The sequence below is a fragment of the Garra rufa genome, chromosome 20 (genome assembly GCF_049309525.1).
Source record: "Garra rufa chromosome 20, GarRuf1.0, whole genome shotgun sequence".
In the NCBI taxonomy this organism is placed as follows: domain Eukaryota; kingdom Metazoa; phylum Chordata; class Actinopteri; order Cypriniformes; family Cyprinidae; genus Garra; species Garra rufa.
Window position 1 is genome coordinate 41,987,632 of NC_133380.1, and position 21,860 is coordinate 42,009,491.

General features: G+C 37.1%; 1 protein-coding gene across 1 annotated transcript in view; it reads right to left on the reverse strand.

The window, feature by feature from the left end:
- The window catches only part of LOC141293558 (receptor-type tyrosine-protein phosphatase gamma-like), a 91,171-nt gene that overhangs the window by 63,912 nt on the left and 5,399 nt on the right, over nucleotides 1-21,860 (reverse strand). Inside the window, exons 2-3 of the mRNA XM_073825579.1 lie at nucleotides 12,284-12,466; nucleotides 1,340-1,488 (exon numbers count right to left, since the gene is read on the reverse strand). Coding sequence (XP_073681680.1) covers nucleotides 1,340-1,488; nucleotides 12,284-12,466 — 332 coding nt within the window. The remainder of the gene's footprint in view (nucleotides 1-1,339; nucleotides 1,489-12,283; nucleotides 12,467-21,860) is intronic.

Here is a 21,860-nt window from a genome sequence, read left to right on the forward strand (position 1 = left end):
CAAGAGAGAGCTCGTCTCCATAATGCCCTGTTCAATCAATACAGGAACGCCCTGTACACGCTTCTATAAGAGACGGCCAACCGCTCCTCCTCTACTCCATGATTCTTCCTGCCTTCACTCTGTGGAAAGACTAACATCCAGATTTTACTGCTTACTAACATTTGGAAAATATTTGATATCAGACAACTTATCGTTTTTATGACAAGGCTCGTTTAGTTCAGATTGTAAAATGTCATGTGGTAAAACTCAACAAATATTTTACCTTAAAAATATACATTTCTATATTTACATACATTTACTGTGCATGTGTGTGCATGTTCAAGGTGTAAGGAAACACCACATGACATTTTAGAGCTATGAAATTAGATTCTTTTTAAACTAACACTCTTATACTTTTTTTTATTGTGGGCTGCTTCAAAGGCAAAATACCCCTGATGCATCATGAATCTTGAAACATTTGTTGCTTGAATGTTCTTGAGACAAAGTCCTAAGTACAACAAAACTACTTTACTGCTTGCTAATATTTGGAAAATATTTGATATCAGATAACTCAACTTTTTTATGACAAGGCTTAGTTCAGATTGTAAAATGTCATGTGGTGAAACTCAACAAATCTTTTACTTTGAAAAATATTTCTATATTTACATACATTTACTGTGCATGTACTCAGGGTTTAAGGACAATATGGTTGGTTACACCACATGACATTTTGGAGCTATTAAATTAGATTCTTTTTAAACTAACTTTAACACTCTTATACTTTTTATTGTGGGCTGCTTCAAAGGCAAAATACCCCTGATGCATCATGAATCTTGAAACATTTGTTGCTTGAATGTTCTTGAGACAAAGTCCTAAGTACAACAAAACTACTTTACTGCTTGCTAATATTTGGAAAATATTTGATATCAGATAACTCAACTTTTTTATGACAAGGCTTGTTTAGTTCAGATTGTAAAATGTCATGTGGTGAAACTCAACAAATCTTTTACTTTGAAAAATATTTATATATTTACATACATTTACTGTGCATGTACTCAGGGTTTAAGGACAATATGGTTGGTTACACCACATGACATTTTGGAGCTATTAAATTAGATTCTTTTTAAACTAACTTTAACACTCTTATACTTTTTATTGTGGGCTGCTTCAAAGGCAAAATACCCCTGATGCATCATGAATCTTGGGACATTTGTTGCTCGAATGTTCTTGAGACAAAGTCCCAAGTAAGAGTGTAATTCTAAAAAGTAGCAGAGTCTTCAAAATAAAGCGAGTGAGCCAGAGTTGTGAGTTTGTGTTTAGTCATGGCATAGACGCTGGGGAGGGATTAGTTGTGGCTCACCTCCACAGGGAATCTCCTGCCATTGATGCTGTGCTCCGAGCCGTCGGAACCGTTGCTCTGGCCCCAGTGGAACTCCACCTTCTCTGCTTTGAAGCGGCCCGGTAACCCGGCTCCTCTCACGAAATAATCGTCCTTCAGGAAGATGGCCACTGTGAGGTGCGGAGAAAAGGAAACAGGGTTAAACAGGGCACGTACAATAAACAAATGCCTTCCGAGGGCCGACGCATTTCTGACCGAAAATAGAGGAAAAAGACCGGAGGACACTTGGTTTCAGTATTTATGATGATTCATTTAGCTTTCCTAAGGGACACGGGCTGAATATCACACGCAGTTTCTTTCTGCCGTCGCCGTCTTACTCAGAAGGCCTTGCAGGTCTCAAATGAAGCAGTAATTTGGCTGAGAGAAGACATTTCCCCCTCACGCCGTTTCAAATTGCTTTTTTGATTCCTTTTGTTATTTCATAAAACTCAAGCCTTGAAAAAAAAAAAAGGGGAACCGATAGCGAAAGCTCTCCCATCCCAGAGCATTTAGATTCACAAATTGGTCTTTCGCACCAGGACCAGACTTTAATTAATGGGTGCGACCTTAAATAGCACAGCCTTTGTTGGACAGATTTCCTTTTCCGATTGAATTTCAGAGTGATTTTTACTTGGCGCTCGCCACAAGAGATTTGCGTCCTATTTAAAAGAGCGGCTCCTCTGAAACCTCGCTTGTAATCTTAGCGAAACAGGCTAGCGTCCAGCCGCTGAGATATTGAAGCAATCAACCGGTGGCAGTCTGAATCCGTCGCCACAGCAACGCGGAGTGACTCGGAGGAGGCGCCGGGGCAAAAGTAAGACGGCGGGACACGCTTTAGCACAAACGCACACTCTCTGGAGCCTGGGAAAAAACAATGGCGCTCTCTGTACTTCTCTCGACTCCTCTTGAAGTTGTTTGGTCTTTTGTTGATTTTTTTGACGTAATCCGACATGAGAGGGAGAATCGGTTTCATTAGTTATTCCAGCTCTGAGCTTCATGAGCTTTAACAAACAGGCAGGAATTAGACGGCTAAGCCAGCAGGACCTTGGAACGGCAGCATGTGAAAACTAGGCCTCGCCTGCCAGCAAATCCTTGATCAATGCAAATGTTTCTTCAAGGTTCCAAGATCTCATGAATTTCTTACGTTTAATTTGGCGGGGTCTGTGAGAAGCTTGAGCACTGGGCAGTCCAACCACACACACACACTCGCTCGCTCGAAAAACACCTCTATGTTTGGAAGGAATACTGCTTTTGCTTTTTCTGTCGTATACAGTATGTGTACACAGTAGGTGATTTCAGCATGCATGAGACAAATACTGTACCACACAATGCATTGTACTTGACTCAATCGTCCATTTTCACTGTAACAAATTGATTTCCCTGCTGAAAAAGACATCTAAAACCAGCCTAGGCTGGTTGGCTGGTCTTAGCTGGTTTATGCTGGAAGTAGCTGGTTTTAGCTGGTCTCCCAGCCTGACCAGCTAAAACCAGCCTGACCAGCCTTGAAAAGTGGCCCAAACCCCTCTAAAACCAGCCTACTGACCAGCTATGACCAGCTAAAACCAGCCAAAAAGACCCTTCAGCAGGGTTAACAGCTTATTGATAATGTATCTTCATTCAAAACTGAAATAATGAGCATTTTAGTTTATTATGACAATGCTGTTTGCTTTCAAACAGAAACTAGGTTTGTTGATATAGGAAAAATATGTTTAATTTTGTGATTAGAGAAGATTCAAGATCCTGATTTGGTATGTTCTTCAATATATGTGACCCTGGACCACAAAACCAATCTTAAGTAGCACAAGTATATTTGTAGCAATAGGCAAAAATACATTGTATGGGTCAAAATTATAATTTTTAAGTAAAGGTCACATTCCAGGAAGATATTTTGTAAAGTTCCTTCTGTGAATATATCAAAAAGTAATTTTAGATTAGTAATATGCATTGCTAAAAACTTCATTTGGACAACTTTAAAGGCGATTTTCTCAATATTTAGATCGTACATCAATGAAAAGCTTATTTATTCAGCTTTCAGATGATGTATACAGATCTGGCCATTTAAAATGCGCGCGGGAAGTAAAGTGGTCTCGCGTGACGCCGGTGTATTCCAAAGGAACACGGAAAATACAATGACATAGGAAAGACATGATCAGTAGGGGGCAGTCATGTAACGCACTGGACTGGAGCAGGCTGAAAACATTGCTGCAAACTAAAAGGTACGGTAACCTGGAGGGGACACCTTCGGTTCACTTATGTTTGTCGTGGCCACACAAATGAATTCGTAGGAACGTCATATTACTTTTTGTCATTGCCACGAGATATTAATTCCTGGGAATGTCATATTATGTCGTGGCCACAAGATTATTTTGTCGAGGTAACGACAATCTATATGTTTAATGCATAAACAAACCTGCGTAACCATAACCCAGGATTATCAGAGATAGGTTTATTAATATTTTTTTATTTTGAGTTAAGAAATGTTTTTATTAATTGTTATAGAAATTAATGCAATATTAAGTTATATATTAACAATAGGCAATGCTGTATATGCGAATGTCTGTGCGCGATGTAGACAGCATTCAAAAGTTTATCAAGAATTTATTACATGTAAGTACTTCAAATTACATAGCCCTGCAAGAAACATTTTATGCATCCTTAAGTCTTTTCCATTAATTGATCCTTTTTTTCTGTAATAAATGTATTATTCGTTTATATTCAGTATGTCCCCCTTAATTTCGATATCTTAACATTCCGAATCTAAATGATAAATGCTGACATGCCATGAAAGCTTTGATTATACTATATGGCATATATTCATTTTTAGTCTAATTATAACCTATATAGTGTTTCATTGTCGAGTGAATCATTCACGTTCCATTTGTAAATCGTTTATGGTCACACACGGGCATTAATACAATCATAAAGTCAAAACTTTATTGGCATAATTGTAGTTCACAATATTTGCTAAATATATGCCAAATAGCATATATAAAGTTATTTAGGTTAAGCGATTCACAATAAAGAAAAAAGTAGATAGCTCTAAATCGCTTATTATTTATTCTTATAGGTTATTATTATTTCAATACCTGGTTAGGGCTATTTATTTTTAACGCCTGACAATTATGCCAATTACGTTTTGACTTTTTGATATTTATCCCCGTGTGTGACGATACATGATGTTTTCATTTACAAATGAAACTACGTGAATGATTCATTTCTCAGTAAAACAGTTTAATATTTATGTAGTCTAGTCTGTTAATTAGACTAAACAAAATAAAATATGTTCAATTCATATTTTATATGTTCAATTCTTTAGTTAAGAGAAGGAATGTAGGCCTATTTTACTGTGTGACGATAAATTATTTCCAAATGAAACTACGTGAATGATTCACTCTTCAGTTATTTGTCTATTAGTTAGACTAAATAAAATACAATATATGTTAAATTTAAGCTTTAAACTGCATTCCAGTAAAAACCCCAGTCATAGCACCTTTATAGTATCATTTACATTCAGAATGTTATGTAACGAGATCAAAATGAAGGAAAAAATAACGAATACAAACGAATAATACAAATATAATGGGAAAAAAAGAAGGTCAGTCAATGGACAAGATTGTGGGATGCATGGAATGTTTCTTGCAGGGCTATTTAATTTGAAGTAGGCCAATGTAATACATGTAAACACTTGTGAAAGCTGTCTACATTGCGCACAGACAGCATAAGCATATACAGCATCGCCTGTATAATTATTTAATATTGTATTAATTTCTATAACAATTAATATAGGCAAACAATTTCTTAACTCAAAACGAAATATCTCAAATAATTCTGGGTTACTAATGTCACGCAGGTTGGTTTATTCATTAAACTCGTGGCCACGAGAAATGCATGTTGAGCAAAAATACATTTCACGAAAATAATATAAAGATTACAAAACAAAGAAAACAAATGGAATGAGGGATATGCTTTAAAGTTCACGTAAAAGCCAAATATTAAGCGGCATCCTTCATGTTTTCTTTAATCAGCAAATACTTAACATTTTTGAATTATATTCACCTTCTGTTTTTATGACAATAAATTTTGAATTTTGAATTCTTCTTTTTTTTTTTTAGAAAAACGTCCGAACACCGGTCTCAAAAGTAGAAGTGAAAGTCTTGTTTCCACCAGCGCGGAATTTTTTTTATTCACCGTAATTGATGGATGTCTAAAACAAAAATAAGGAGAATCCTAAAACATATATATTTCTTAAAATAATAACATCTGAACTTCATACACAACAATACGGCAACGACTTTACAACAGGACACATTGTTTTATTTTAATTTTATTTTTTAGCTTGTACACCAATGGATTTCTGATGTCGGGATATTTCAGACTGCATCTCCACAGCTTAATCACTTTAGTATTAAACATACGGGTCAGGAGGCGGGTCGGGTACAATATTTATTTTTTTTATTCTGCGGTCCGAGTTGCGGGTGGGTTATTTGAAAACGGTCGGGTTCGGGTTGTTTATCCACTGACCCGCGTGTCAGGTTGGACACTAATGTTTTGAAAAAAGTGGAGCGTGTGAGGAAAGCTTTCCCCTTCTCCCTGGCATGCATTTGAATGCTGAATTCGAAATGCAACTGAATGCAGTCGGAATCCGCCCCCAGCACCCCCAAGTCTCCAAATGTTGATTACAACAAGGCAACAGACAGCATTCAACACCCCACCCCACCCCCACTCTGCCATTCATAAACATTTCGCTCTTTATACTGCATGCCGCTTAACTCTGATGCCTCATTAACGGCTACTTTTCAGAAAACTGAAAAAAAAAAAAAAATACACTTCCCTTTGGTTTCCCAGAACAGACTTAAGCCTAGTTCCAGGCTAAAATGATGTAAATCGGAGCTGTTTAAAGATAATAAAAAAAATAATAATAAAAAAAAACTTTTACTGATCGTTGGTCGGAGATTCAACCCGCAGTTCGTGACTGGAAGCTGTTAAGAGACAGACTTAATGAACTTCTCCGAAATAGAAGAACTACTTTTCCACTTAAAAGAAAAAGAAAAAAAGGTGGAAAAAAATTGCATAACTCACTGGAGCACTTTTCAGAATCAGAATCAGAATGAGCTTTATTGCCAGGTATGTTTGCACATACTAGGAATTTGTTTTTGTGACAGAGCTCCACAGTGCTACAGAATGACAGTGACAAGACGATACATATTATAAAAATAACAATATAGAGGTATACAAGACAGACAATGTGCAAAAATAGCAAAGACATTTGAATAGAAGTAAGTATGTGCTTTAAATAAATAACGGAAAAATGAATAAAGAATGTATAGTGTTGTATGTTGCACGATCAAGTGTTCATGAGATGGATTGCCTGAGGAAAGAAACTGTTTCGGTGTCTGGTCGATTTGATACTTAACAATTGTTGTATTCGTTGTCAGTCATATAGGCTAAGCTTTATTGTTTTGAAAAGTGAGCCTTCTGTTTATTTGTCTAAATTATTTTCTATATTAGGATATAATAGTATTTATGGACATTAGGCCAAATCTACATGGGTTTCTTCCCTTTCACTTCAATTAGTTTTTAAGAAAAAAGAAAAAAAAAACTGCATGGGCAGTGCGTCATAATAATGTACGGCATCAAAATGTAAGAACAAATCTAAAGACAATAATAATAATAATAATAATAATAATAATAATAATAATTATAACAATAATAATAATAATAAAATTAATTATTAACACTCCTAAAAGTACAGTATAGTGCTCAGATACACTTACGGTAGGTGACCTAACCCTAGTTGATACTTTGTTTCAACTTTTCAATTATTTCATTAATTAACTAATAAACAAATGCCTTTCCGATGTGATATAAGTGAAAAGGGAGACGATTTCGAAAATGATTTCACCAAAAGGCGGATGCGAACTCGGATCTCCCGCGTCAAAAACGATATGTTACTCGTATTATCACTTACGCCACTGAAAATGTTGCAGTATAGCCGTCTTTTGTAATATTTGTAAATATGGAGTATGTGCATTGTGTAAAAACATTAAATAAAAGGCACCAGACTACAGAAAATGGCATATACTAAAGAATTTATTTTTCTGGGGGAGGACCCACCCACATTTATTTTGCTTCCGACGCCCATGCTTGATGATGAAGTATAGTCTACAGGATATAACAATGAAGTGCTTTTCCAGTCCCGATTCCACAAGGTTTTATGCCGCATCCACCCGCTCCCGCTATATTAACTATATTATTCGCCCGCTGCCCGCTTAGAATAAATTTCTAAGCACCAAAATTGCAAAAACAAATCAAAATAATAATAGTAATAATACTAATAAATAAATTAATTAATTTTTAACTCTATAAAAACTGTAGTTTATATTTATCCTCTCCATTTCTATTCCTCTCTACTCAAATTAATTGTCAGTGTATTAATTGTCAGTGTTCAAGAGTAAGGGATTGCTCAAAACTATGCTATTTTACTTATTTCTGTTATTTGTGTACAATCACAACGAAAAAACAGATGTGTATGCTATTTGTAAAAAAAAAAAATGTAAACAAGATGCTGGTTCAAGGGCGCGTCACAGAAATTGCCTACAATTCTGCATATAGGCTTGCTACTTATTAATTTTATTTTATTTCGTTTTGTTAAATTATTATTCATTAAGAAATTTATATTTCGCATATGGGCATTTTGCTTGTGTACAATTAACCCCTCAAAACGAATTTAACTGTTATTAATGTGTCACAGCCACGTTTCAATTTAAATGTAATTTAACACAATCTTGTCGTTAATAATAACTAAACGCGTCAGTTGTCGTTTGGAAAAAAAAAAACAGAAATTAACATTTATATTTTCAATGCATTCTAATAAAAGTTCAACAGGAAAAAAATAAAAGAAAATAATAATAAAACTGCTCCTGCTTATGAATAAATTTTTGCTTGATGATGAAGTATCTAAATAGTCTATAGGATATAACAAAGTGCTTTTCCAGTCCCGCTTCCACGAGGTTTTATTCCGCATCCACCCGCTCCGCGCTATATTAACTATATTATTCGCCCGCGGCCCGCTTAGAATAAATTTCTAAGCACCAAAATCGCAAAAATACTGTAGTTTATATTTATCCTTCCCATTTCTATCTGTCTCTACTCAAATTAATTGTCAGTGTATCTAAAATTGTGTATCTTAGAAAAAGAAAAAGACGAACTACCTCTTAAACATGCATATCTTAATTTGATGTTGCTTTAAAACGCTGAAATATATAGCCTATAATGTATTTTATTCTGAAGGTGAAAGTTGTCGAGTTATTTAACTGCCCGCGGCGCCGTCAGGATCACTTGATTTTTTTCCCCTTAATAAAGTGGATACAGCTTACAATACTCGTTCAAGAGTACGGCATTGCTTAAAACTATGATATTTTACATATTTCTGTTATTTGTGTACAATCACAATAAAAAAAAACAAAAAAAAAACGCGTAGGCTATTTGTAAAAAAAAAAAAAAAATGGAAACAAGATGCTGGTTTAAGGGCGCATCACAGAAATTGCCTAAAATTCTGCATATAGGCTTGCTACTTATAAATTTGTTAAATTATTATTCATTCAGAAAAGAAAAACATATATTTCTTATGTGGGCCTATTTTATTTATTATTATATATAGGTTTATTGGGTTTTTCTCTGTGCATAAGCTCTGCGCGTGAGGTTCTGATGTTTATGCTGCTTCTTGCTTGTGTATAATTAATCCCTGAAAACGAATTTAGCGGTTTACGTCAGTTGTCGGTTGGAGAAATAAAATAACCGAAATTAACATTTCTGTTTCCGATGCAGTCTAATAAATGTTCGTCAGGAAAACAAAGAAAGAAAACAAAATAACAATACAACTGCACCTGCTTATGAATAGGCTATCTTTTTGCTATTGGTTTGAACCATAATTTCAGGAAAGAGGAATCATTGAACTGTTGTACTGGTATTTGTGACCAACGCCCCCTAGAGCTGGCCATGGTGTTTGGCTACAGAATGTTGTTCCTTGCGCCACCTGGTGGATATTATATGAAGTGCAACAACGTTGTAAAAAAATCTAAAAAAGCCGCTGCGGCAGGACGCGTGCCCACGCGTGCCGAATTGCAGGCTGCCGCGTGAAAATAGACGCATTTTTAATGGCCAGATCTGTAAATCTAAATTTCGAAAAATTGACTGGTTTTGTGGTCCAGGGTCATATATAAAATTAAAAATGATCAATCAATCAATCAATTCATTAATCTTCTTGATATATTTCCATTTTTAGCACTGAAATTTTTATTTAAATAAATTTGAAGTCATCCTGTAGCCCTCAGTGGGAGAACTGAAAGCTGGTGTTCGCTATATTCTGCACAGTATCTAGTGAGCAGGTACACTAGTGTTCCAACTTCTTTTTTTCCCCATACTTTTTCCTTTCCCGGACATCTCTAATGAGTGTTTCACTCAAGGTGAGAAGGTCAAGGGTCACTTGACGTCGTAGTTGTCTATAGAGAAAATGATTTAAAACATTGATTGAGTCATGCATTATTCAGAGGTGCCGGGTCTGTAGGTTTATTGTGCCGCCCTGTTCCAGGTGATTATTTCGCTGATAAAACACTCATGTGTCAGTTATAAATAGCAGAGCAGCTCTCCATTATTCATGGGACAACAGCGGGACATTTGTCTTCCTCTGCACGGATTATGTTAAGGAGGGAAACGCTGGGCAATTCGTGTCTGTGTTTACTTCCTCAATATGCTCCGCCGCAGTACGGCTTAATGGTGCAAGACTGTAGCATGAAAACTGAATTTGGCTGTGAAAAGTTCAGGGGGAGATCACATCATAAAAGTCTGATAGAGCTTGAAAGTACCAGAGTTGAACACTTCCACTCAATGCAACCTATAATTTATAGCATGGGGTGGCATTTGGCATGCATTACTGCTGCATTGAGCCCTGGTGGTCACATTTAGGTTCGAGTCCTGTCTGCAACAGATCCTAAATCCATTTCCTCTCTCTTCCAATTGAATTCAATTCTGTAATCAATCAGTACAAACTCTTAATATTTAAAATCAGAAATAGGAATTCAGAGGACATTTCAGGTACTTTTATGGCCCACTTTAAACTCCATTCACTTTTATGTAATGGCCAGGACATTCTGCTATATATATATATATATATATATATATATTAGGGCTGTGCAATTAATCGCAATCGCAAAAAAATCGCGATTTAAGCACATGCGATTTCTAAACCGCATAAGGCTGCGATTTTATCTATCCCCCCAACGGCACCCCCCCCCCCTTGAACGTCAAGTTCATTTTATTTTCGATATAGCGCCAGATCACAATAGAAGTCATTTAAGGTTATCTTTCCTATAGAACAGGTCTATACATAGTTCTTTTATTAAACATACTAAATTGCCTTATGTTATTTATCTTATTTACACTAAGGCAGGGGTTTTCAAACCTGTCCTGGAGCCTCCCCTGCCCTGCACATTTTGCTTGTCTCTCTCATCTAATACACCTGATTCAAATCATCAGCTCATTAGTAGAGACTGCAAGACCTGAATTGGGTGTGCCTAATAAGGGAGACATACAAAATGTGCAGGGCAGGGGAGGCTCCAGGACAGGTTTGAAAACCCCTGCACTAAGGCATGTCATTTCTGTCTCTTCATGGTCGCGTGATTACAATGTCTCCTCCAAGAAAACACGGACTGGATCGCGGACTCCATTCATAAAAACCTATCTACTATAGCGCTGAATGCCACGCAATTCGTCGATTTTTGGATTAATAAATCAAAAGTTGGTCTGTCACTTAATTCAAATCGCGATATGGACTAGTGTCTGTGAAAACTGAAATGCAAAAAGACCGTTTTAATATGAATCCTGCATGTTCCTTTTGCCTCTGTATGTATGAATGGCGGAGATGTGTATTTCTTTCTTTACTACACGCACACTGAAGCACACGTGACGCTCCCGCTAATTTTTGGCATTTGCATCTCACATGAACAGATACACTCAATCTCCAAAGCTGCTGTGAGTGTCACTTTTACCGTTTCATTTGAGAAAACTAGCATCATATCATACTGTACACACAGAAACTTCACGGCGACCTGTCAAAATAAAAGCACGGTTTAACATGAAGCAGAACAATATTAGTCTTGTATTACATTTGTACAGTATAATGTAGGTGTTTATATATTCCTATTTAAATAATTTACATAAAACAATATATATGATACAAAAATATATATTACAACAAGATTAACCACTTAATTATTATTTAAACGTTTTAAACTGAATATAATTTTTCTTCCATGATTGATTTTAACAGTAAACTTCTGTTTGTTTGCCAAAAATTAAAAGGGTTTATTTTTCATTTGATTAAAAATAAATAAATGTTTATGCTTTTTGATTATCAGAAAAATTAAAACACATAAGAATTAATAAAAAAATAATAAAAAAAGCAAAAGATTGTAGAGCCCTCAAAATGTTAAAATAGATAGTTTTGGACTTATTTTTCCACTGAAATGAATGTTTTCGTTATTACACAAAGTAGGCTAAAGTACCGGAGGGAAAAAGTAACATGGCTAATTTATGTGATGTTGTCTGTTTTAAAGGCAATTTTACTACAGTTTTGTTTATTAAACTTAATACTATGTTATTTCATTGTGAAATGTTTTGTTATGCACTTCTTGTGCACTGAATACATTTAGAATGTATGTATGTAGCTTGTTTGAAAAAGCAAAAAAAAAAAAAAAGAAAAATCGCAAATAAAATCGCAATCGCAATATTCGTTCAAAAAATTGCAATATGATTATTTTGTCCATATTGCACAGCCCTAATATATATATATATATATATATCCTTACGTTTGATGAAATGATGGATGTATGTTTGGTGAACTATACCCTGAAGACGGTGTGTATTTACCAGTTTTGCCTGTATTCTTCATTGACGTCTTGTTGGATGACTCTGCATCAAACCCGTCCAGCGTGAGTTCCTGGTACTCCATCGAGACCTTCGTGTCTTGGTCGGCTATATTGATCGGCGATTGGTTTCTCTCCTGACACTCAGGAAAAGCTGCCGCCCACCCTGTATCTGGTCCGTACGTCCCTGCAGAAGAGAGAGACAGCAAATCAATGGATCATCACACTGCAAACAGAAGCCGAAGTGCTCCCAGACTCACTTTATTCTTCATAAATGCTAGTCAAAACCAAGCTAGAGCTGGCCTGAGACTGCCACCTGTCTTTCTGTCTGTTTGTCTGTACTAGGAAAGCGGAAGAGCTGCACAAATTGTCAAAGTATTTTATTCCAAGACCTCTGAAACACACAGACTAAAGCAGGCGTAACTTTTCTTTTAAATTCTGCTGAGAAATTTACAAGCACTCAGTGGAGACTAATTTGGAGTTTATGGAAGTGAACCGTGGCATTGTGAGAATCTTTGCACAGGAGACCCAGTAAAATTCTGCTGCGGCCCAGTAATGCTTTGCTTATAAATTCTTACGATTTCTTCACAACCTCAGATTTCCTCAAAGTTTATGTCATCTTGTTGACAGAGAGAGACTGACCAAAAGGTAGCTAGCTACCACTCGATAATGGAATGAGTTTCTGACACAATGACACAAGTCAATATCTCATTAGCTAGCTGTGCCCTGCTGAAAAAAAAAAAAACAGCTAAAACCAGCCTAGGCTGGTTGGCTGGTTTTAGCTGGTCAGCAGGCTGGTTTTAGAAGGGTTTTGGCCACTTTCCCAGCCTGGCCAGGCAGGTCAGGCTGGTCTTAGCTGGCCAGGCTGGGAGACACCAGCTAAAACCAGCCTGGGAGACCAGATAAAACCAGCCAACCAGCCTAGGCTGGTTTTAGCTGTTTTTTCAGTAGGGTGGTTGCTGATAACAGCACATTGAGTAAATGTGAAGCCTTGCAGCTTAGTAGTAAGTTTTTTTGTGTATGTTTCTATGTCTTGTTTTTGGCTCTGTATATGATAAACTAGACTAGTTACATAATCTGGTCCAGCGTTATATGCTAACTTTGGCATACAGATGCCACACTACAGTACAAAAGTAAAAACTGCTCCTTCCAAAGTCAAAATGTAACTATATATTTCACTAGTCTGAGATAAGCTCAGCTGCTTTCAATGTGGCTTCCAGTAACAAGCTATTTTTTCCAATAATTAGCGTTACAGCAGTTTGAAAGCAGCTTCCCGGACACTGTGTGGAATTATCTGTGATCAATGTCACAACACAGAGACCCTTGTCAATGTATAACGTACATAATAAAATAAAAGTAAGCACAGGCAGTTTTACTTGAGCACACAAAATGAGACAAGCAAACAAGACAAGGATATTTTAAGAGTCCATTAAACCCTCTCCAGTACGGTTAGAAGCACCGTTTGGCTTTGCTTACAGTTAAAGCCTGCCAAATCATAAATGCACCTTCAGAGCAATAACCACATCCTGATGAGCCTCTCCGAGTGAACGTGTGAGCGTTTCTGCTCTCTCAGACCTGGCGAGAGGTGAGCGGCGGTCCACAAACAGCTAAACACAAGGTCCATTCCTAATTGAAAGCAATCCTCAGCTACCGGCCTTTAAGATGAATTTGTCGACAATTACCCCGGGCCTGCAAGCTTCCGGAGCCATCCGAAATGCGTATTTCATCGAATTAGGATTCATCCTCCTCAGCCTCTGCCCTCGCTGCAGCCTTGGGCCGTATTGATCGGACGGGTCTGGGTTTCATACGGAGCGGCAGAGTGCTATAGATCCGGGCAGCGCTGCTGGGTAATGAAAGAGAGCGAGGACTTGCGTGTGAAGAGATTACTCACTCCTTAATGCAGCCCTAACAGGGTTAGAAAAACTGCACACGCAAACTTAATCCCAACCACACCTCGGGATACGCATCTCAGATGAGAAAAACAAAGGTCCGAGTACATAACCCTGCCTCTGAGCACAAAAACTGAGAAAAAATGAGTGTTCAAGGACACAAATAATTGTGAACGTAAGAGTATTTCACGTTGGGCCATTCAGTTGGATCATTTCTCCAACAAAAGGAAAGTAAGGAAAAGGGGCACTGACATATACCAATAAAATTTAGTTTCTCAATATATCTCCTCCTCTCAGATTTACATAGGGTGGTGAAACAATCTTTTGACATGGTTAAAAATAATAATTGTTTCCTGTCGCCGATTTAAGTTTCCCTCCAGTGGGCATAGTTCTCTAGTAGTATGATACATTGCGCTCTACTTTTATGTCCTTAAATGCTTGTTTTTTGGGTTGACAGCTTATAAAAATGCAATTCTATTTTTTTAGCTTGTTTACTGTACACCTTGTCATATAGCAGCTTTTAGAGACTGTTCTGTTTTTTGTTATAAGTCAGAAATGACAAGGAGGCAGCGTTTTGACGTTTATTTAAATAACCGCAAATCTGGTTTAATAGCACAGACATAACTTTATCGCCCCCTTAAGTGTCGGAGTTGCTAGTAGATTAGCACAAGACTGTAAGTCATGTACATGTACACGCCTTGGCCAAGCATTCACATTTGTTTATTTGTTTCCTTATGTTGCTAGCAGTTTGTTCAGCTGTCTATCAACTTAACCAGCAATCAATTCAAGCCTCCCTCCCTTCCTCTCCTCTAGTAAAAACACACTTCAGCGGCTGGTACAGTACATGGAAAGCTGTTTGCGTGAGGACGAGGGAAAGGTTCAGCCCATTTCAACATTAAATGGTTGTGAGAGATTTCAGCCTCCCACTGTTTTGATTTAGCCTTCATTCCTCCCTCCAGACAGAAAGAGAGGCAGCAGCGACCAGGTGTCAAATCAACATTTCATTCACCTCTGACCTCTGTCTCGGCTCGATCAATACTGCCTCTGTTCACCGTTTCCTTCAGTTTTTTTTTTTTACTTTGTTGAGAGAGAGAGAGGAAGGGAGTGAAAGAGGCTGATGGATCTCCTAAAACGAGATTACGTTTTAGGGCAAAAGACGTTAGCTTTGCTATGAGAACACACAACCACTCTAACCATTGATTCTCTCAATTTTTAAAGGCGCAGTTCACCTGAAATGAAAAATCTTTCATCATTTACTCAGCCTTGTGTCTTTTGAAACCTGTTTGTCTGCCTTTCTTCCTTTCATGAAACACAAAAAGACATATTTCACAAAAATGTCCCAGCTGAAGTGAAAGTAAATGGAAGCAGCTTGGACATTCTGCTATATACCTTCTAAATATGTTTTTAATAGAACTACATTCCTTTAACTAAGCTGTTTTCTTAGATATTTCATCTGGACATTTTTGACTTTATAGCATCCCAAATTATTTATTATTATTTATATTATTTAAATTTAAAGGTGAATTCAAGTCACGCTATTTATGAATTGCATTTGTAATGTATTTTTAAACAAAAGGATTCATATAAAAATGAAAAACGACCCTCAAGTCATTGAGCCACAAACAAATCCTGTATATCCTTCGAATAAATCTTCTAAAACAAAGACAGCGAGAGAATGCAGACTAGTGCATTTCATTCCCACTCCCTCGTCCCTTTCAGAAACAAGACGTGCCGCTCAAAGATTCATCTGACAAGTACAACCATGGCCTCATCAAAATGTGTGAAAGGGAGACAGCAAAAGCAAAAGTCCTTTTCCGCTAATGCTGCTGTTCTCATGCATATTTCACCAAGAAAGTACACAAAGGGTTAAGGCTATAAAGTGGGGCAATTCCAACGTTTCAAGGAAAGTCTGACGCGTCTGACTCGCAGCCTGTAAGTACGTTTTCATATTTAAAGAATTCAGTACTGACTATTCAAACGCAAGTTTTGAGCAGTGTAGAGTAGTGCTTGTTGTTTCTCGTTCTTCTATTGCAAATGGAGACATGGTGTTATGTAAAAAGACAGTATGAGTCATTATAATCAGTAACTATGTCCCCACTGGATGCAACAAATGCCTCGTTTATAATGAGTTTTATTGTTTCTGTCTCGTCGCACAGAGAAATGGCATGGTAAGGGGCGTAACATTTGCTTGAGGTATTCGGCCAATCACAACGCACCAGAGACCTGGCCAATCAGAGAACACCTCGGTTTTCTATCAGCGATGAGTTTTGTAAAAATCAAAGCGTTTCAGAACGGCGGGGGGCAGAGAGGAGCAACAATAATATACAGTATGTGGAAAATAATATGTTTTTGAACCTAAAACTCTATAAACACTTTACAACATTACAACAAATACACAAAATAATGCTCTTTTAACAACATCATATAACCCCTTTAAAACAGACGTTATATATATATATATATATATATTTTTTTTTTTTTTGCAGTACCTTTTCAGAACCCAAAAAGAGTAAAGCTAGAGCGCTTGTATTGAACAAGAATCATGGTTTCCATCAATCTGTTTATCGTCCTCCATAATGCACTGGACCCTATTAAAGAGGTGCTTCCTCTGACACAACTTCTACTTTCTTTAATTAGATCAATGATTGGGCTTAATTACTCAAATAGGCTCTGTGGCATCAGCGCCGAAGCGATCAAAGCTGAGAAAGAGAGAGACCTGCGCTGAGAAACTGAATCGCAGGCCTGTCATCGTCTCCACAGGGGCCAGTATTACCATAATGTGCATTAGGAATTTGACAAATAAAAGCACTTTTGGGAAAACAGACTAGGAAAATAATTATGAATCAAGTGGCGTAAACACAGCCGACTGGCTCTGACACTTTGGAAGGCTTTGATCCGTGCGAGATGAATCCCAGGGAAAAATCTCAGGAAAGAACAAACATAAATACAGATACGTTTAAGTAGCCACTCGTGCTAACAGGCTAACAGCTAATGAGCGAAGCATCTACGGTGATGCCTCTGTTTGTCCGTGTTTAACGTGAGGTTGTACTTCAGAGAGCTCAATCTGACTGCATGAACACAGTCAATCTGTCTGTCTCTGAAACAGTCACCTTGGTTCTGACGGACGCTGTGCGACGTTAGCGCTGGGCTGTTTGAAGTGCAGAGGTGGACAGGGTAAGAGTAGCTTGTCTGGTGGAGTGTTGCGCTGTGTTAATTAGATGTGGCGTGTGTTTATGTTTGTGTGTGTGTGTCCAGGCAAGAAGAGAAGACTGGCTGTAAACCCAGTGGGACTCGAAGCCCATGAGGAAAAGCTGTCAGGAGCAACTGGAGATCCACACGCTGTCAGAGAACATTTCACGCTGGCCCACAATAGACCCGACACGCACACACACATAAACAAAAAAAACAGACACTTTCTCAAAGAGTCAGATATATTTCCACACAGAGCCCTGCCTCAGTCTCATGAAAAGACAGATTTCACGCCTCTCATACTCCTCACTCAAACCTAATGTCGTCTTCGTGTCATCCACAGCTCATGGCGGCGGTATTCTGGGAGCCCAGGGGTGGCCGTATTACATTACAGACAATGTCTGCAGCCCAATACGCATGCTATCCATCCTAAATTACAGGCAAGATTGGAATTAGCGTGTCCCAGATCACATGCGTTGGAAATAGCATGCCAAAGGTACCCAGATGAAATGCTATTATTGGATTTTCTCAAGACTTCTTTGGCTAATATTTCCCACAATCTCTTACGCAACAGAAGAGAAGGAAAGATGCTTCTGTGCTGACTCTGCTGAAAACAAGGGCGAGGAACGCAAAGGCAAAACAGTTCTAGTGCGCAATAAAGATAAATGCTAATAAATACTTACATGTAATAAATGTTGATATTAACAACCCTCATGAGAAAATCTAGCTATTTCATGATGTAGTGGTTTCATATGAATGTGCATTTTTTTTTTTTTTTTTTTTTTTAGAAAACTTACCTTTTGTGGGACGTGAACAGTGCAGAAATGCTTTTCTTGTTTCCTGCCAAAATATCTAAATATCTTAAATCAGGAAGGATTGTCTAGACGAGTACAAATTATTGTCTTGTTTTCAGAAGACACAAATTGAAATTAAGTGCGTTTTTGCTTGAAACAAGCATAATAATTTGCCAACAGGGTAAGAAAAATAATCCTGTTTTCTGTTTGAAATACCCCATTGGCAGATTATTTAGCTTGTTCTAAGCAAAAACTCACTTAATTTTAACTTGTTTCTTTTTTTTTCTAAAACAAGAAAATATTTTTTCCTGATTAGCATAATTATCATGTTGTTAACATGTTTCTAGCATGTTTGTAACATGATTAGAATGTTACGTGTAGCTAGCATGATTAGAATGTTGCTAGCATGATTTTAGCATTAGTAGCCTATTGTTATCATGATAAGCAAGTTACTAGCATGTTTCTAGCATGAAGTTAACATGTTTCTAGCATGTTTCTAACATGATTAGAATGTTACTAACATGTAGCTAGCATGATTAACATGTTGTTAGCATGTTTCTAGCATGCTTATCAAGTTATTAGCATGTTACTAGCATGATTAGCATATTGTTAAAATGTTTCTAGCATGTTTCTAACATGATTAGAATGTTACTAGCATGTAGCTAGCATGATTAGAATGTTGCTAGCATGTTTAACAAGTCACTAGCTTGTTAACATGTTTCTAGCATGATTAGCAAGTTATTAGCATGTTACTAGCATGATTAGCATGTTGTTAAAATGTTTGTAACATGTTTCTAACATGATTAGAATGTTACTAGCATGTAACTAGCATGATTAGAATGTATCTAGCATGATGTTAGCATTACTAGCATGATTAACAAGTTACTAGCTTGTTAACATGTTTCTAACCTGATTAACATGTTGTTAGCATGTTTCTAGCCTAATTGACATGTTGTTAACATATTTCTAGCATGATTAACATGTTGTTAGCATGTTTCTAGCATGATTAGCAAGTTATTAGCATGTTACTAGCATGATTAGCATGTTGTTAGCATGTTTTCAACATGATTAGCCTGTTACTAGAATGTTGCTAGCATGATTAGAATGTTGCTAGCATGATGTTAGCATTAGTAGCCTGTTGCTAGCATGATTAGCAAGTTACTAGCAGGTTTCTAGCCTGATTGGCATGTCACTAACATGATTCTAGTTGCTAGGCTTGGTTAGATAGATAGAAAGATAGATAGATAGATCAAGGGATTGTGGGAGTTTTGACAGTTGGAGTTTGAATAGTGTTGATCATTTGGACATTCCCTCAATGTAAGTCTATGGGATTTTGCAGCTTTAATCCTCATTTTTAGGAAAACCGTAAGTCCGATCACTTAGAAAAGATCCAGCAGCTGGAGTCAGATCAGTCTGAAGATCTGGCCTGAGTTTGGAGTTTGGAGAGTCAAAGTTCTAGGAGCAGCAGCAGTCAGAAAAATAATAGTTGAAATAGCATTTCAATACATTGGGTTTCTCAAGCCAACCTACAAATATGGTAAGACACCAATTTGCAATATCAAGCAGCAAAACAAGCTGTTTTGTACAGCTAAAAAATAACTGGACACAGATGAGACCGGAAGCCAGACACATTCAATTTACAAATGGCCTGCTTTTACGAGAAAACTAAGGTGGATAAGTAAGAAATGATAAGGTAATAAATGTAGCAAGTGCTAACAGTCATGTGGTATAACGACAGTATGCTAATACTGGTGTAGTGTCTTATAACTCACTCAAAATGATGTACTTGAATAACCAGCAAAGTAAACACTTGGAGTGAATAATGTAATGCAAATTACTATGCAGTCTCTGATTCTCCTGTTTACAAGAATAACAACTTAAAACAAACAACATAAATAGTCATGAATGCTGCATTTATGTAACAAAAACATATTCTGTAGAGTATCTACCATATTCTGAATGACTGATTGAGCATAAGTGTGTTACGTAGGTGGCGTTAAAGCCGCAGCAGGAGAAATGTTTTAGCGTATATAAAGAAAGCATTGACCTGATGAAGTTAAAACTTTAGGCTCTTAAAGAATACTTCATAATCTTAATAGACTTTCAGTGAGGCACCGAGCTTCAGATGCATTGTTTATTGAGCAAACCTTGTAAAGTTCTTTTTTCTTAAGAAAAAATCCACTCCGTTATTAAAATTTCACAGTGTTGCATGACTTCCTTTAAGCAGAACACATTTTAAGAAGCCCGAATTCAACACCAGGAACGTGTCAGAGGCCGGAACGAATGCAAACGCTAACTACATTACTGCGAGCAGCCAAACCGCTCATTAGAGGAACACAGTCTCTTATATTAGAATAAAATCCTTGAAGTTGCCAGACTCACCAGACCTTCCTTTCGATTGCATTCTGTTTTCACTCTCTATTGTTTGATATAGTGACATTGTCCTGAGATTTTCCCTTATTTTGCGATAAATAAAAGATAATGAAAGCCCCTTGAGCAAAGAGGGAAAATTTAATTCCAACAATGCTTCAAACGGATTTAACCGAGTTACAGAGGAAAAGAAAACATCGGCGAAATCAAAAACAAAGCAGGCTGGAGAGAGAAAACTCCAATAAATATCCAAGCAGGTCCCCTTGGCAAAAAAAAAAAAAAAAAAAAAAAAAAATCATTTATTGAACAACAAACGCGACCGGGTTTCAATTCTAGAGATGTTTTTCCAACCTATGCCTCCATTACTGCTTGTAAATATCATATTGTTTTGCTTAAAACATATTTTTAATGTCAAACTCTAATGCTGCAGTTTTTTGGACTTTTGTAAAATATGTATATATATATATATACACATGTTTTAATCTCCAAATTAAATGTAAATTTCTGTAGCTCAGTCCAGTGCTGTCCATTAGTCCAGAGTTCTTTGAAACTTGTCTGGCCGATGATGAGATTACTTTCCTCCTCTATTAAAAATGACAAGAGACACGTTATTATCTCCATGATTAAGATTGTCCCAAAATACATGAAAGCTTCATAAATACACTTCAATTTAAGGAGGAGAAAAGCACTTTGGAGCTCTAATGTCACGCATGCTGTTAGAGACGTCTGTTTTGGCCAATTGTGACCAGTGGCTACATCTGATCTTCGCTAATTTACCATTCAAAAATAGATAATGTTCCATTTCAAGAGGACGGAGATAATTTTAGACTATAAAAGCAGAACAGAATGGGGAGGAGACAGCGGGCAATAATCAGAAAATGAGCGCAAGTCGCCGGTCCATTAACAACCCTTTAGCTTTCTGCATCTTTGCTCAAGGGAGATCTGCAAACCCTCATAACAGCGGGCTACTTCATTGAAAGCTCTTTAAGAAAACATTAAGAGCAAGTTCCAGAATGTCTGGAGCAATTAAAATCAAAAGGACACGGTTATTAATGAGAAGACGTTTGCCATGGGGGTTATTTCTTGATTTCTGATGACCTGGTGAGAAAACCTTCATAGGCAAGAGCTGGAATCTTCTAAAACCATGTCTAAAACTAGCTTAGACTGATCAGCTCTGATTTCTTCCATTTGTGCAGTGACATTTTTTAAGTTGATTAATTACTGAGCGTATGAATGATTGATAGTTTATCAAATGTCAGATCAGGAGTTTAGCATTGAGCGTACAGCTCTCTAATTAAACATGCTTTGGCCGTTCTGAAAGCCAAAGCCATTAGTTACA